The sequence below is a fragment of the Aspergillus tubingensis genome, assembly GCF_013340325.1.
Source record: "Aspergillus tubingensis WU-2223L DNA, scaffold_8, whole genome shotgun sequence".
NCBI classification, from domain to species: Eukaryota; Fungi; Ascomycota; class Eurotiomycetes; order Eurotiales; family Aspergillaceae; genus Aspergillus; species Aspergillus tubingensis.
In genome coordinates, this window is record NW_023336282.1 from 4,385,215 (window position 1) to 4,398,418 (window position 13,204).

The 13,204-nt window shown below is 51.4% G+C and overlaps 5 protein-coding genes across 5 annotated transcripts; 4 read left to right on the forward strand and 1 right to left on the reverse strand.

The window, feature by feature from the left end:
* Positions 1-2,053: 2,053 nt before the first annotated feature.
* Positions 2,054-4,373, forward strand: AtWU_07742 (uncharacterized protein; the record flags this gene model as incomplete). The annotated part of the gene is made up of 3 exons (XM_035502851.1): positions 2,054-2,969; positions 3,331-4,056; positions 4,171-4,373. 3 exons carry the CDS (start codon positions 2,054-2,056, stop codon positions 4,371-4,373), a joined length of 1,845 nt encoding a protein of 614 aa, XP_035358744.1.
* A 1,473-nt stretch (positions 4,374-5,846) lies between these two features.
* Positions 5,847-7,942, forward strand: bgt3 (putative cell wall glucanase; the record flags this gene model as incomplete). The annotated part of the gene is made up of 2 exons (XM_035502852.1): positions 5,847-7,747; positions 7,798-7,942. The coding sequence occupies 2 exons, from the start codon at positions 5,847-5,849 to the stop codon at positions 7,940-7,942; spliced, it is 2,046 nt and encodes a 681-aa protein (XP_035358745.1).
* A 440-nt stretch (positions 7,943-8,382) lies between these two features.
* AtWU_07744 (SRR1 family protein) lies at positions 8,383-9,366 on the reverse strand (the record flags this gene model as incomplete). The annotated part of the gene is made up of 2 exons (XM_035502853.1): positions 8,383-8,729; positions 8,793-9,366. 2 exons carry the CDS (start codon positions 9,364-9,366, stop codon positions 8,383-8,385), a joined length of 921 nt encoding a protein of 306 aa, XP_035358746.1.
* Positions 9,367-9,691: 325 nt separating this feature from the next.
* AtWU_07745 (uncharacterized protein) lies at positions 9,692-11,657 on the forward strand (the record flags this gene model as incomplete). Its single annotated transcript, XM_035502854.1, has 4 exons — positions 9,692-9,917; positions 9,996-10,232; positions 10,279-10,363; positions 11,327-11,657. 4 exons carry the CDS (start codon positions 9,692-9,694, stop codon positions 11,655-11,657), a joined length of 879 nt encoding a protein of 292 aa, XP_035358747.1.
* A 438-nt stretch (positions 11,658-12,095) lies between these two features.
* On the forward strand, positions 12,096-12,948 carry AtWU_07746 (copper acquisition factor BIM1-like domain-containing protein; the record flags this gene model as incomplete). Its single annotated transcript, XM_035502855.1, has 3 exons — positions 12,096-12,309; positions 12,371-12,684; positions 12,742-12,948. 3 exons carry the CDS (start codon positions 12,096-12,098, stop codon positions 12,946-12,948), a joined length of 735 nt encoding a protein of 244 aa, XP_035358748.1.
* Between the last annotated feature and the right edge of the window lie 256 nt (positions 12,949-13,204).

The window sequence follows — 13,204 nt, forward strand, 5'->3', positions numbered from 1 at the left end:
CAGCGCAGCTAAATAACGACCCTGGACCCTCCACAATTACACTTGCACACTCGCATTGCACCGTTTATCCAGGCCCATCATCGCCAGGCCCCCTTCCTTTCCCACCCTCACCCCCCTCCCCTCCCCCAGTTCAGAACCACACGGACCAACGAGCCACTACCGTTACCCTTCAGCCTCTCATTAGCTTTCCTTTTCATAAGCTCTTCTCTAGTCTAGTCTAGATATCCTTCCCACCCCCGTTTCTGGGCCCCTCCCTCCGGACTATCTTCTTACGCGCATCCTTTCTTCTCTCCCGCACCCAAGCTGAACTTTGTTTTATGTCTCTCCTCTAGACTTCCCTCCCCTTATTATATGAGCTGAAGCCATTGAAGGACGAAAGCAAAGGAAGTCCAGAAAAAAAATAAAAAAGGATTATCATCCCGGACCATTCGAGGTCAGTCATGACCGGCATGGTTCAGACTGACCTAGCTCATCCACCTGCACCAAAGTACAAGGACGAGCCAGTGGAAGATCCTGTGAGTGTATTCTCATCACTTCTTGAGTGCTAGAAACCCGTGCTTTTTTGCCTGTTATGTTGTTCTTTTCTTTTCCAGTATTTTCTTTTTCCCTTCTCCGACCTTTCTATCTTGGTCTTTTGCCTCTCATGCCTGCATCAATCCATGGCTTTGCCTTCATCCAAGGTCAACCTGGCCTACTGCGCATGAGTGCTACTGGGGAGAACCCGGGAGTATGTGGGCATTTGGTCCTCAGTAGAGCAGGCCTCCCTGCTTGTTGAGACCGTATACGATAACCTGACCGTGTCGCCTGTTTCCACTGCGATGACGTCTCCCGCAATGCGCCAATAATCAATGCACGGACGTCTTGTCTTCCGACGTCCGTCGAACACCTTGTGGTCTCACCCTCGACATTCGGAATATTCTTCAACGTCCTGCGACACTAGAGCCGCCAATGGGGCTGGAAAGTTTCTTCAGCACGGGTCATACCCATATCTGTCATGCTCTCTAGCCGCGCTTGCAAAAAGTCATCGCTGACTCGGCTTTGACTGTTCGACCAAACTATGAATCTGATTCGGAACCCACGTGTCTTTTTCCCTTTCACTTTCCCTTGGAAGCGACAAAGGGGGGTCATTCTTGTTGCCTGAATGATGCGAATTGCCAGCCGGATGGACATTATAGCCACCGGGGCTTTGGGAGGCGCGAATAGGTCCACATTTACCAACTTTTATCAACAATGCTTGCCCGTGGCAAGTGCACTCCTTATTGCCTGCATGCCGCCATATACGCATCGGGCTGCCTCCGACAGATGCTCAACCACATGTGTGTCTGGGTTTCTTGCTTACTGAACAAGCAACTCTCTGATTTGTGTTGCCATGTGCAGTTTCTGATTCAACTACACTGTTCTTCGTCTTGCACATACTTTCTTAAGTGTTTCTTTGAGCATATCGCAAGCTGCAATATATCGAGCACTCGAGTTCTGAAACTGGTTTCGAGAATAATTCAGATCCCAGCGCTAACTGTCGTTTGACCCAGCATCGCCATCCCGGCCCGCAACCGCCTCATCTTCATCATCCTCGACCAACTCTTCTGGTTCAGCCACAGAAACAACCAGAATCACCACATCAGCCTTCTACTACCCTACCGTCTGGTTCATACGCACCTCACGCCTTAGGCAACGGAGTTATACATCATCAGCACTCCTACGGCCCGCCATCAGAGCAATCGTACTACTCATCTCATTCCTCTTATAGTACAGCAAGCGCACCCAGTCAGTACTCATCAAGTGGTAAGTGCGGTGCAAGGGGTTTCTTTGATGTTTTTGGTGTAATGGGATTCGCAGCAGCAGTGGCAACAATGTGCTCTAAAGCTTGCTCTGATTTCTCCAGGCCACAGAGGCTGATTCATGCTCAGGACCACCAGAAATGATGGCTGCAGCCACGCAAATGCAGCGGCCGTATCCTCCAATTTATCATACGCCCCAATCCAGCTCGCCTGCTTCAGTAGCTTCCCAAACACACGAACAGCATAATCGCGGCATATACACACAGTCGCCCCAAATGGCCTCGCAAATGTATGGCTATCCGCCATACTCACCCATGAATCCTGTGCAGCCTCCGCCCTATGGACCGAATACTTCCCCCCAACAGCATCAGCTTACGACACAGCCACTGATGGTGCCCCATCCAACAAGCACTGCGCAGTTACCCCACCATCCAGCTCAAGCTCCAACAGGGAACTTGTCAAGTAGTCCAAATTCAGCTGCGGCACAACAGCCAACGCCCCCTCAGAGAACGATGCTAAACCCCCCTCACTCAGCAGCTAGTGGTGCACCTTTGTCAGCCAGTGCTGTTCACCATCAAAACTCTAATGTCGGGGCCAGCTCTAGCGCGGCACCAGGACCAATTCCTGCCACAACCCCCCTGGTTGTCCGACAAGATAGCAATGGTGTCCAGTGGATCGCGTTTGAGTACTCCCGGGATCGTGTAAAAATGGAGTATACAATCCGCTGCGATGTTGAGTCGGTTAATGTGGATAATTTAAGCCAGGAGTTCAAGACTGAGAACTGCGTTTACCCTCGAGCCTGCTGCAGCAAGGACCAGTACAGAGGCAATCGGCTGGTCTACGAAACTGAATGTAATGCTGTTGGATGGGCCTTGGCGGAGCTGAACCCGGCACTGAGAGGCAAGCGTGGGCTGATTCAGCGGGCAGTGGATAGCTGGAGGAATAGCAACCAGGACCCTCGACTTCGAAGCCGGCGTGTGAGGAGGATGGCCAAGATTAACAAGCGGCAGGCGATGCCTGTGCCTCCGCCTCACATGGCGCCTTCCACCCCTGTTGGCCCTGGGGTGCCAAGTGCTAGTATGCCCGCCCCCGGTCCCCGTCCCAGCCTGGGGCCATTGCCCATGGGCCCCCCTCAGCTACATCACCACCATGCCCAGCCAGATGGAAGTGCAGGCCACGAAGAAGCTAGCGGTATGTTCCACCACACATGATGTGCTTGTCCCTGACACTGTTTGAATGAATCGACGGTGCTCATGTCGGTTTGTCTTGTATTGTTCGATGTTTTTTGCCATGTCTAAGTAGGCAGATCGCCACCGAACGGACGTGAATTTGGTGTGCTTTCTTCCAAGAGATATGGATACCGTACCCCATGTATTTCTATTTGGTCTGGAGAGGCTCTTGTCATTTTGTTGCTTGTTGTTTTGCTCATACCCGGTTCATGTTTCGCCTGTTATGCTACCTTGACGCTGTACCCCGCTGTGCTTTCAAACATGACGTGCCACCTGCAGTTTTGCGTAGGCTAATTTATATATTGTCCTATCATACATAATAGGTGCCACTGACTATACGAACGGTACCAGTCGTCCACCTGTCTCGGATGGTCTGCAACCCGGACCATCGCCAACGGACATCCGCACGGCGCAGGTGTTCCATGGCTACCCTTCCTATCCGACCCCCGCGACGGCCTCAGGGGGACCAAGGGGTCCCTCAATACCACCACTACTCCGAGATAGTGGCATCGGGTCTCTCGGGCGCCATCCCACCATTGCGACGTCCTCGAACCGGATCGAAGAAGTGGACGATGACGACGATGAGCGCAATCCAAGCAGCGATGCGCTCTTTGGTACACTGCCCGAGGGCAAACGCCGCAAGTTCATCCTGGTGGACGATAATCAGCGAGGTTGTCGCGTGCGTGTTAAGGTCATGCTGGACCAGGTTGATATGGACGAGATCCCCGACTCCTACAGGTTGTCTAATGCAGTATACCCCCGGACATATTTCCCTGTTCAGATGAGGGATCCAGGTCGGGTCGTGCCCGGAAATCGATATGTCAAGGACAACACTGGGGCTGAAGAGAGTGAGGATGAGGATGAGGATATGCCCCCCCGGAGGGTCATGGTTCCTGCACCTCGCATTGATGGTGAAGGCGAGATCGCGGTTCCCCGGCTGTCCCGAGGACGACGGAGAAGAGAGGTACTCTTGAATGACCTGGGCTACCGAATGAGTTGGAGCCAAAGTCGAGTGTTTGCGGGGCGAATGCTGTTCCTGCAGCGATCTCGTGCGTGATCTTCCCTTTCCCTACATCCCTTGCATCGCCTGCATGTTGGCCATGCAGTCCCCACCTCGGAATACTGTGAATGTGACTAATCTTTGACCCGTGTCGGGAATGTAGTTGACGCGTACCGAAATAAGATGCGCAGCACGATGCTGGCGGCCGGCCAGGACCCGACAGCCATTCCCCGGCATTTCGAGACGCGGGCGGGAAAACGACGATTCCTCGAGCGTAGGCGACGGGCAGCGGGAGGTCCGACTCGGGGTGCCGGTGCCCATGGGGTGTCTGCCTCGCAGCGCAGTGCTGAAGAGGTCGAGGCTTGACCGATGCATCTTGAAAACACACCATCTCCTTCTATTTTTATTCAGTGCTACCGTATCCCTGAAGGTTGTGTCAGGGAGATGTTTACTTTGACCGTGTCACTCGTTTCTTGTCTCAGTTCGCCTGATCCTTCTGCCGGGTTGTCCCTCAGGTTTTATGCTGACGGGGCCGACAGCGATCATGGGCCGCTATGTAAAGTAATAGATATCTGGAGGGAGTCCAAGAGGGGGGAAGGGGATATGGCGGTCTGATGGATCGGGCGTTGGATTTCGATGATGATTTTTGTTCTTGACATGATTATGATGATTTGACGGCTGCCCTTACTACGAAAACAATATGATGAATGACTGATGATGAAACTCTGAATGTGAATGATGGTATTGTGGTTTTGTGGTTTTGTGGTTTTGTGCCTTTTTCTTCCTTTGGTGTCATGTCAATGAAACCCCAAAGAATACGAGACCAAACAAGGTTAATTGGTTGCTGCCTGCCGCATTCAGTGCATCTGGGCGGGCACGTGCAACCCCGATTCCGATTAGGTCGAAGCGGCAGTGGACCAACCGGGGGAAGACCCTGACCCGATGCGGCTTAGTGGCTGCTGGACCCTGGCGTTTAGTACGACGTTTGGCTTCCAATTCAGGGCACAGTTACATACACCCGCTCCATACAACCATACAGTATACAGTACAAGTCTAGTGGTTGTCGGGGTCACCGCCGCTCCTCTCCCACCCCCTCCACCAAAAAAGTAACTTCATCCATTAACCTTTTTTTTGCTCGTCGCCATGGAAGCTGGGGTTCTTTTCTCCACTGCTTCTGTGCCGCATGCAGTCACTTTATCTACTGCCAATCTTCCGACTTCCATCCATCTACTACCACCCACCTTAGTCACGAATACTGGTTGTTTCTCTTTCATATCCGCCTTCTCCATCCATCCTTCACCCCCTCACGTCCCGAATCCAAGACACCCCGAAACTTAGTCTAAGATCCGGGTTTGCATTTCAAATCTGATTGAGTTCGTGGCTGCGTTCCTTTTTCTATTTCGGCGGTATGCTGACAATTGCGTCGAAGAAAATAGCCCGTCGCAGTTCACTGGTCCACGATATTCCGCCCATCCTTGGGTGAACTTTCACGGGATCGTCTGTAAACGACGAACCGTGGTTCCGTCGGGCTGTCAGACTTGTTCTTGATTTAGAAACAACACCCTGCGACGGTTAGGGTGCCATACTACTACTACCACCTGCCTGCCGGGAGACCGCTTTTTCTGCCCTTGCCTCGTTCGTCTGGCTGTCTTACTTGGGGTCGTGCTTGGTGCTCTCTTCCTTCCTTTCACTGCTCCTACTAGTAACTCTTCCTCATCTATCGCCCTCTCCTCCTTCGTCGCCTGTTAGCTCAGTACCCTATTATTATACCTATTTCGTCTCCTATCGCGATATTTCCTAACAATCATTCACAACGAATTCCTTGTCACATGTTCCAGCATGGCCGGCGTGAACCGGTCCTTTAGTTACAGTCGCGGCGACGATGCGTTGTTGAGAGATGATGAGCGAGAGATCTCACCCCTCCGATCTGCAGAAGACGGTCTCTACAGTACATCATATGGCGACATCTCCCCGCTATCTGCTGGGTTTCAAGGGCAGACCAGGCCATTTGACCGAGGTCTGGTGTCAGTCCCGGAAGGTCAGAGTCTGGAGCGCCACATGACCTCGACACCGGGGATGGATAATCTAGGGCCGGCCTCTGTGGGTGGCGGAATCAGTGGTATCGCTCTTGGCGTGGCCAATTCTAATAATCGCCAGAGTGGAGTTGACGCTTTTAGGGAAACAGATGTTCCAGTACGCAATCTCCCTGCTGAACGGGATTTCAACACCACCGGCTCCGATAATCCCTATATACCTGCTCCGCCCGATGGAGACATGTATCCGAATTCGGAGACGATGAGGTATCGCGACTCTTACAGCTCGCATACCGGGCTTGGTGCTGGCGCGCCTTTTGCAGAACATAGCACGCCGGGAACCACGCCATCCCAACGTAGCTTCTTCGATAGTCCGTACCAAGGTGTGGATGCTGGACCGTATCAGCGACATTCGGCTTATAGTTCTCACGACTACCCGCTTGTCATCAACCCGGATGATATTGCTGACGATGGCGATGATGGGTTCCCTGTCCACCCCAAGGGAGTAGCGGACTACAGATCGAACGGAAATGTGCCTGCTGCAGGTGTCGCTGGCGCAGCGGCTGCTGGGGGGCTTTTAGGGAAGTTTCGGGCGCTTTTCAAGAAGGAGCAGCCTAGTCCATATTATGATTCTGATATTGGAGGTGGGTTGGGAGGAGCCGAAAAGGCACAAGGAGGTAGGCACATTATTGGAGGCGGGAGTCGCAAACGTGGGTGGATTGTTGGGCTCGTATTGGCGGCAGTGATCGTGGCAGCTATTGTTGGGGGCGCTGTCGGTGGTATTCTGGGCCATCAGGAGCATGACGGCGATACATCGTCGTCATCATCATCATCGGGCACAGGCTCTGGTGGTTCGGACAAAGGAGATGGGCTGCTCGACAAAGATTCCGACGAGATTAAGGCACTTATGAACAACAAGAACCTCCACAAAGTGTTTCCCGGTGTCGACTATACCCCGTGGGGAGTGCAGTATCCGCTGTGTCTCCAATATCCTCCGTCGCAGAACAACGTTACGCGCGATCTGGCGGTGCTCACGCAGTTGACTAATACTATCCGACTTTACGGCACTGACTGCAATCAGACTGAGATGGTCCTTGAGGCCATTGACCGCTTGCAGTTGACTAACATGAAGCTCTGGCTGGGTGTGTGGATTGATACCAATACAACGACTACGGATCGCCAGATTAGCCAATTGTATAAGATCGTCGAAAGTGCAAACGACACCTCGATATTCAAGGGAGCTATTGTGGGTAATGAGGCTCTCTATCGAGCAGGCTCGGACGTGGCGAGTGCAGAAACGAATCTAATCGGCTACATTAACGATGTCAAAGACCACTTCAAAGAGAAGAACATTGACCTCCCAGTGGGCACCTCGGACTTGGGCGACAATTGGAATGCACAACTCGTCAGCGCAGCCGACTTTGTCATGTCGAACATTCATCCGTTCTTCGGAGGAGTAGAGATTGATGACGCCGCCAGCTGGACATGGACATTCTGGCAGACGCACGACACCCCACTCACAGCCGGAACGAACAAACAGCAGATCATATCAGAGGTCGGATGGCCGACGGGTGGAGGGAACGACTGTGGGTCCGACAACAAATGTCAGAATGACAAGCAGGGCGCTGTAGCGGGCATCGATGAGCTGAACCAGTTCCTGTCGGAATGGGTTTGTCAGGCGTTGGACAATGGTACAGAGTATTTCTGGTGAGTTGCAGACTATTACACTTTTCAGGACGCGGCTAATTTATATGTAGGTTCGAGGCTTTCGATGAGCCGTGGAAGGTCCAGTACAATACGCCCGGTCAGGAATGGGAAGACAAATGGGGGCTGATGGACTCGGCTCGCAATCTGAAGCCGGGCGTCAAGATCCCTGATTGTGGCGGCAAGACAATTACGTGAACGCCGATACGTCTCTAGACCTCCTGATGAAAGTGATGATGGATGAAATGTACACAACATATCCGACATACATCATGTGTTATGATGCATTACGACTGATCGATTTCTGCTGTGCTTCCTTGCGGTGTTAGAGCTTTGTCCTGGGACTGTATTCTATTGAGCTGGTGCATGGGTCGGCTGCCGTCATTTATTTGCGCGGCATTCCGACGAGTGTCACGACGCCATCCTACGCGAAGTGCTATTTGGCGTGTTTGTATATAGCGTGAGCGTGTGATCCACATAGGGCTGACAATACGACCCTTGTTGCATGCATGCCGATTCGGCATTCGGAACGCATGGCGTAGGCGTGTAGCAGTAGATGGTTGTCACCATAGCAGCCATTCACCACTATTCTATGGTGACAGGCAACCATCCCCATCTAGATGATATGATACTCCCTACTACTCCTCCCCCTCCTTCTCCAACGGATAATAAACCCGCATGTTCCAAAACGCATGTTCCTGCGCCTCAAATAGCGGCAACCTGACGGACCCTCTCCTCTTCACAAACGCACCCACCACCTCCGACTCGACATCTTCCAACGGTCCCCCAAACACAAACGCCGGATCCAGCGCCAATAACTGCTCAAGATGTGTGCGCTCCGCACCAGGACAGAAGAGGAATGTACGCGGAGTTACTTTTCCGAAGGCGAGGGGGGATTCGAGGACGATGATGTCGAGGGAGGAAAGAAGAGATGTATCGAGGGTATTGAAGACAGGGTCTTGAGCGTAGGTTTTGATCGTTGAATCTGTTAATTGAGAATGAATGATTAGATGGGTAATTGAGATAGATAGGATATGAATAAACTCACCAGCAGAAGATGAGGAAGAGATAGAGGCAACAACATCCACCAACGCCGCCAACTGATACAGCGAAACTAATCGCCGATCGACCCATCCTCCACGAAGAAATCCGCTCGGACTGCCGAGACCGATGCAGATGATGGAATCAATCCCTGTTCCTATTCCATTATGCTTATTCTTCTCTGTTGTAGTATGCGATTGTTGTGTATCCGTATTCGACTCTCGTGATTGTAATTGAGCAAGGAGGATATTGTGAAGCGTCCTCCCTACCACATCGCACGTCGATGAATCTTTCCATGTGCGTTGGATCAGAGTGAATTGCGATTTGAGGGAGTCGAGGGTGGTGGTGGGTGGGGCTTCGGCGGGGTGGAATAATGATTCTTTATCTTCTTTTGTTGTTGGTGATTGGGATTGGGATTGTGGGTGTGATTGTTGGTCTTTGGTGGTGCGCGCACAGCGGCGCGCTTTGCCGCTGGTGGTGACATGCGTCCAGCCGGTAGTGGCGTCGGTGATTTGGAGTCGTTTTTGCGCTTGTAAGGTGTTGTTGGGGTGAGGGTGTTTTTTGCGCGAGGTGTGGGGCATTTTTGCTTCTTTCGTTTTGTAGTATGTACTTTTGGGTGTTGGGTTTGAGGGGTTGGTGAGTGGGTGGGATTAATTGGTGCGAATGGGTTCTGGTGGTGGAAGATGCATGAATGGCAGAGAGAATTAGAATTGAATGCGACGGAGGGGAGGGAGGGGAGGGCCGGCGGGCGGTAAGTGGGTGGGTTTGATTGGTGGGAGGATATTAAGTAGTAGACACGCTTATAAGCGGCATAGCCTGGGCCCATCCTTTGCTCCCCACCATCTATTTTCACCAGTAACTATACAGTATCGTCGAGGGCTAATCGCATCTCTTTTACTCTGCACCATGTCTACTGCAAAGGAAAAGCAGAATGTCCAGTCTGTTGGCTCCGGACCACAAGTCAATATCCACTACTCAGCCCCTGGTTTCGCAGTACTCGATCCAGATACCATCAAGACAATGGCGAACCCCAGCAATACCATATTCAGCTGGGGCGGCGTACAGATAGTGAAGATATCTCCTGAAGTTGCTGTCAAATTTGGCTCTCATGTCACATTACACGAGGCTGAAAGTATGTTGTTTGTTAATCAGAATACAGAGACTGTACCAGTGCCCAAGACTTTTGCCTATTACTCTTACGGCCCAATAGATCGAGATGTTGATGACTATGGGAGTCTTTATGATAATTATATCTTCATGAGTTATGTGGAGGGTCAGAGGCTGGATAAGGCCTGGGACACTTATAATAGTGTGACGAAAGGTCGAATTGCCGGCCAGTTGAAAGGGTATCTCGATGGGCTTCGCCAGGTTGAGCACAGGAATTACATAGGCTCTGTTGATCGTGGGCCTCTTCGTGATTCAATTCTAGGAGACCTTGAGTACAAGGGTGAGTAGTGTCACCGGTGCCTGTAATTGATACTGACGCTACTAAGGACCCTTTGATTCGGAAGATGATTTTATGCAATTATCAATGCGTATCAAGACACGACACCAAAACGTCATGTCAAGAATGTCCTGGTTGGTATGCTTGCTTCTCAGAAAAGACACAATATCGTGTTTACCCATGGGGATTTTCGTCATCCCAATATCATGGTTGACGATGGGAACGTCACTGGAATTGTAGATTGGGAGTTCAGTGGCTGGTTCCCTGAACACTGGGAGTTTGTCAAAGCTCTCGCGGTATGGCAGTAGCAGAATGATTGGACTGGATACTTGGCAAAGATTCTCGAACCGTATTATACTGAGTATGCGGTGTTTTTGTTCTTTCATGAAGTTCTCTGGATGTAATAATTGTCGTTGGGTCTGTAAGCCTGCTTGGAAAGAAATCAATAGATAGTGGACTAGTCCAGGTAGACCTGGTGCCTGCAAGGTCGGAAGACAATGAAACTGCAGCTGATAGAAGTATGAAAGACAATATCGTAAGCTCCTTGAACAATCTGAAGAGATAGTAGTGAGCTATAATCTTTCTTATTGTGCCTATCCGCATAGCCTTTAGATTTCGAGATCACGTGGTGTTATGGTAGGTGATGTCTTCCTGAGCCTAGATCAAGTTCAAGCTAAGGGCATGCAGCCAAAAATCAAGCATGAGGAAGAACAGCGGATAAAGACATTACCTACAATTATCCCTGTCATGCAAGCTTGGTCACGGCGCTTCAAGTCGGACCAAGATGCGTAGCCTATACTATGGCGGGGTTGGGCGCTTAGCTACAGGCTGAACACCAACAGTATCAGCATTCGTCCAACTCACAACACAAGTTGCATGGTATATTCGTTGGAAATGGAAGATGTGATTATCATACAAAACAATGAATGCAAAGTATTTGGTTGGTTTTGGTGTTCACTTAATGTGATTGGCTATAGCAAATCGTGCCCCAACACATCCAGAATCGGGGTGATAATGCGAATCAGCGTGAAGGTTGACAACCATTAGAAAGTTCCGTAGTAGCGCTGAGACGGGGCTATACTAACAGAAGGAGATAGTTACCTGAAAAACTGCAATGAGACTAATGGACAGAAGCTGCATGCGATCGTCCCGTCACACTGCGATCACCTCCCCATCGGCCCCTCTGAGTCGATCTCTAAGCGCCCTGCCCGGATAGCGCCCGTCGCTCCCCCTCTTCTGCTTCCTCCTGTGCCCTCTCGTGCCCTCACCCAACCCTTGCTCGGCGCTACCAGCAGCTTCCTCTCCGCGAATGACAGTCCAGAACTGCTCCCTGTCGCTGTGATGTCTCTTGCAGCCCGCCTCCCTGGTCTATCCACCCAGCCAATCTGCTTCTTGCAATCCTTCGCGCGCTCCCCAGTTGTAGTCTAGTCTGATCCAGTCCTGCTATCAGCTAAACTTCTGCCGTTGGAACCGTCACTCATCCCATCCCATCCCCAATCGCCGCTGTCCCCTGCGGGAGTTGTCACATCGCACATTGCGCTGTGACTCGTCCATATCGCTTGCCTTCCCCGCTATGCCGGTGGCCGTGAGCGCCATTGCAGGAACCGGCCATGGCCTCTTCGTCTCGACTCAAAAAGTCATGGCAGCCCTCCCTCCCGCCCAGCTGCTGGAAGGCTTGGTTTCATGATGATCATTCTTCTTCCTGCAGTGCTGGATCGCTTGCCGTGACTGTTTTCGTCTGTCTCTTGATGAGTCGAGGTTGCTAGAGGTTATTTCTGTTCCATCTGACCTCCTCTGGCGCACTCTGTATATCTCCTCTTTCCTATATCTCCTTCCTCTATTGTTCTACCCACTGGTGCCCTCAGAATGAGATCCTTCAGCGACTCGATATCCCGCTGGACAGCGGCCCTCACCCTCCTGTGGCTGAGTCTGGTCAATGCTCACACCGTCATCACTTACCCCGGATATCGAGGTAACAACCTGCACACCAACGGTACGGTCGAAGAGACCAACGGTCTGGGTGTCGCCTGGAAGAACGGCTCCTACGTCTATCCCTATGGAATGCAATGGATCTATCCTTGTATGTATCCCACCATGCCTTGTCCATCTTCTCAAAGAAGGTAGTCAGCTGACTTTTTCAGGTGGCGGTATGGCCACTTCTCGCAATCGCACCAAATGGCCCGTCACCGGCGGTGCTGTCGCCCTTCAACCTGCCTGGTTCCGCGGCCATGAGACGGCCTTCGTCTACATCAACATCGGCTGGGGTACCGTGCCCCCCAATATGAGTAACCCCATGCTCTCGGTCTTTGAAATCGAAGGTCCCACCAACAACCCTTACCCCGGCACCATCTGTATGCCGCAAGTGCCGCTGCCAGCCAATATGAGTGTGAGCCCGGGTGATAATGCGACGATTCAGGTGGTGTTGGCGGCGAAGCACGGTGCTGCTCTTTATGATGTATGCAACAGCCCCTCTATATATCCACATACATCGGATTGATACTGACTGACTTAGTGTGTGGACATCACCTTCGCTGAACCTGAGGATGTCGAGGAAGTGACAAAAGACAACTGCTTCAATTCAACGGATATTGCCTTCAAGTATGTCTTTGCCTCGAAGTCGCTGACAACGTCTGGTGCACTGGCGCGGCTGAGTGCTCCCGGGTTGAACGCCGTGGTACCGGTGCTGGTGATGGTGGTGTTTGGACTGTTCATGATGTGATGTGATGTGATGATGTATTCTGAAGTTGTTTTGCTCCCTGGTTACTTGGCACATACTTACCATACATACCCTTATACTCTCCTTATACCCATACCCCGTTTGGCTGTGAGCCGACGATGATTTGTTTTGCAATGAAGTTGCATGTTTAATGTTCCATCATGGTGTTGTGGTAATATGGTACTCATTACATATTATATATCGAATCAATCTCACATACCTCATACCTCAAACCCTAACATCTACGACAACTATCTCA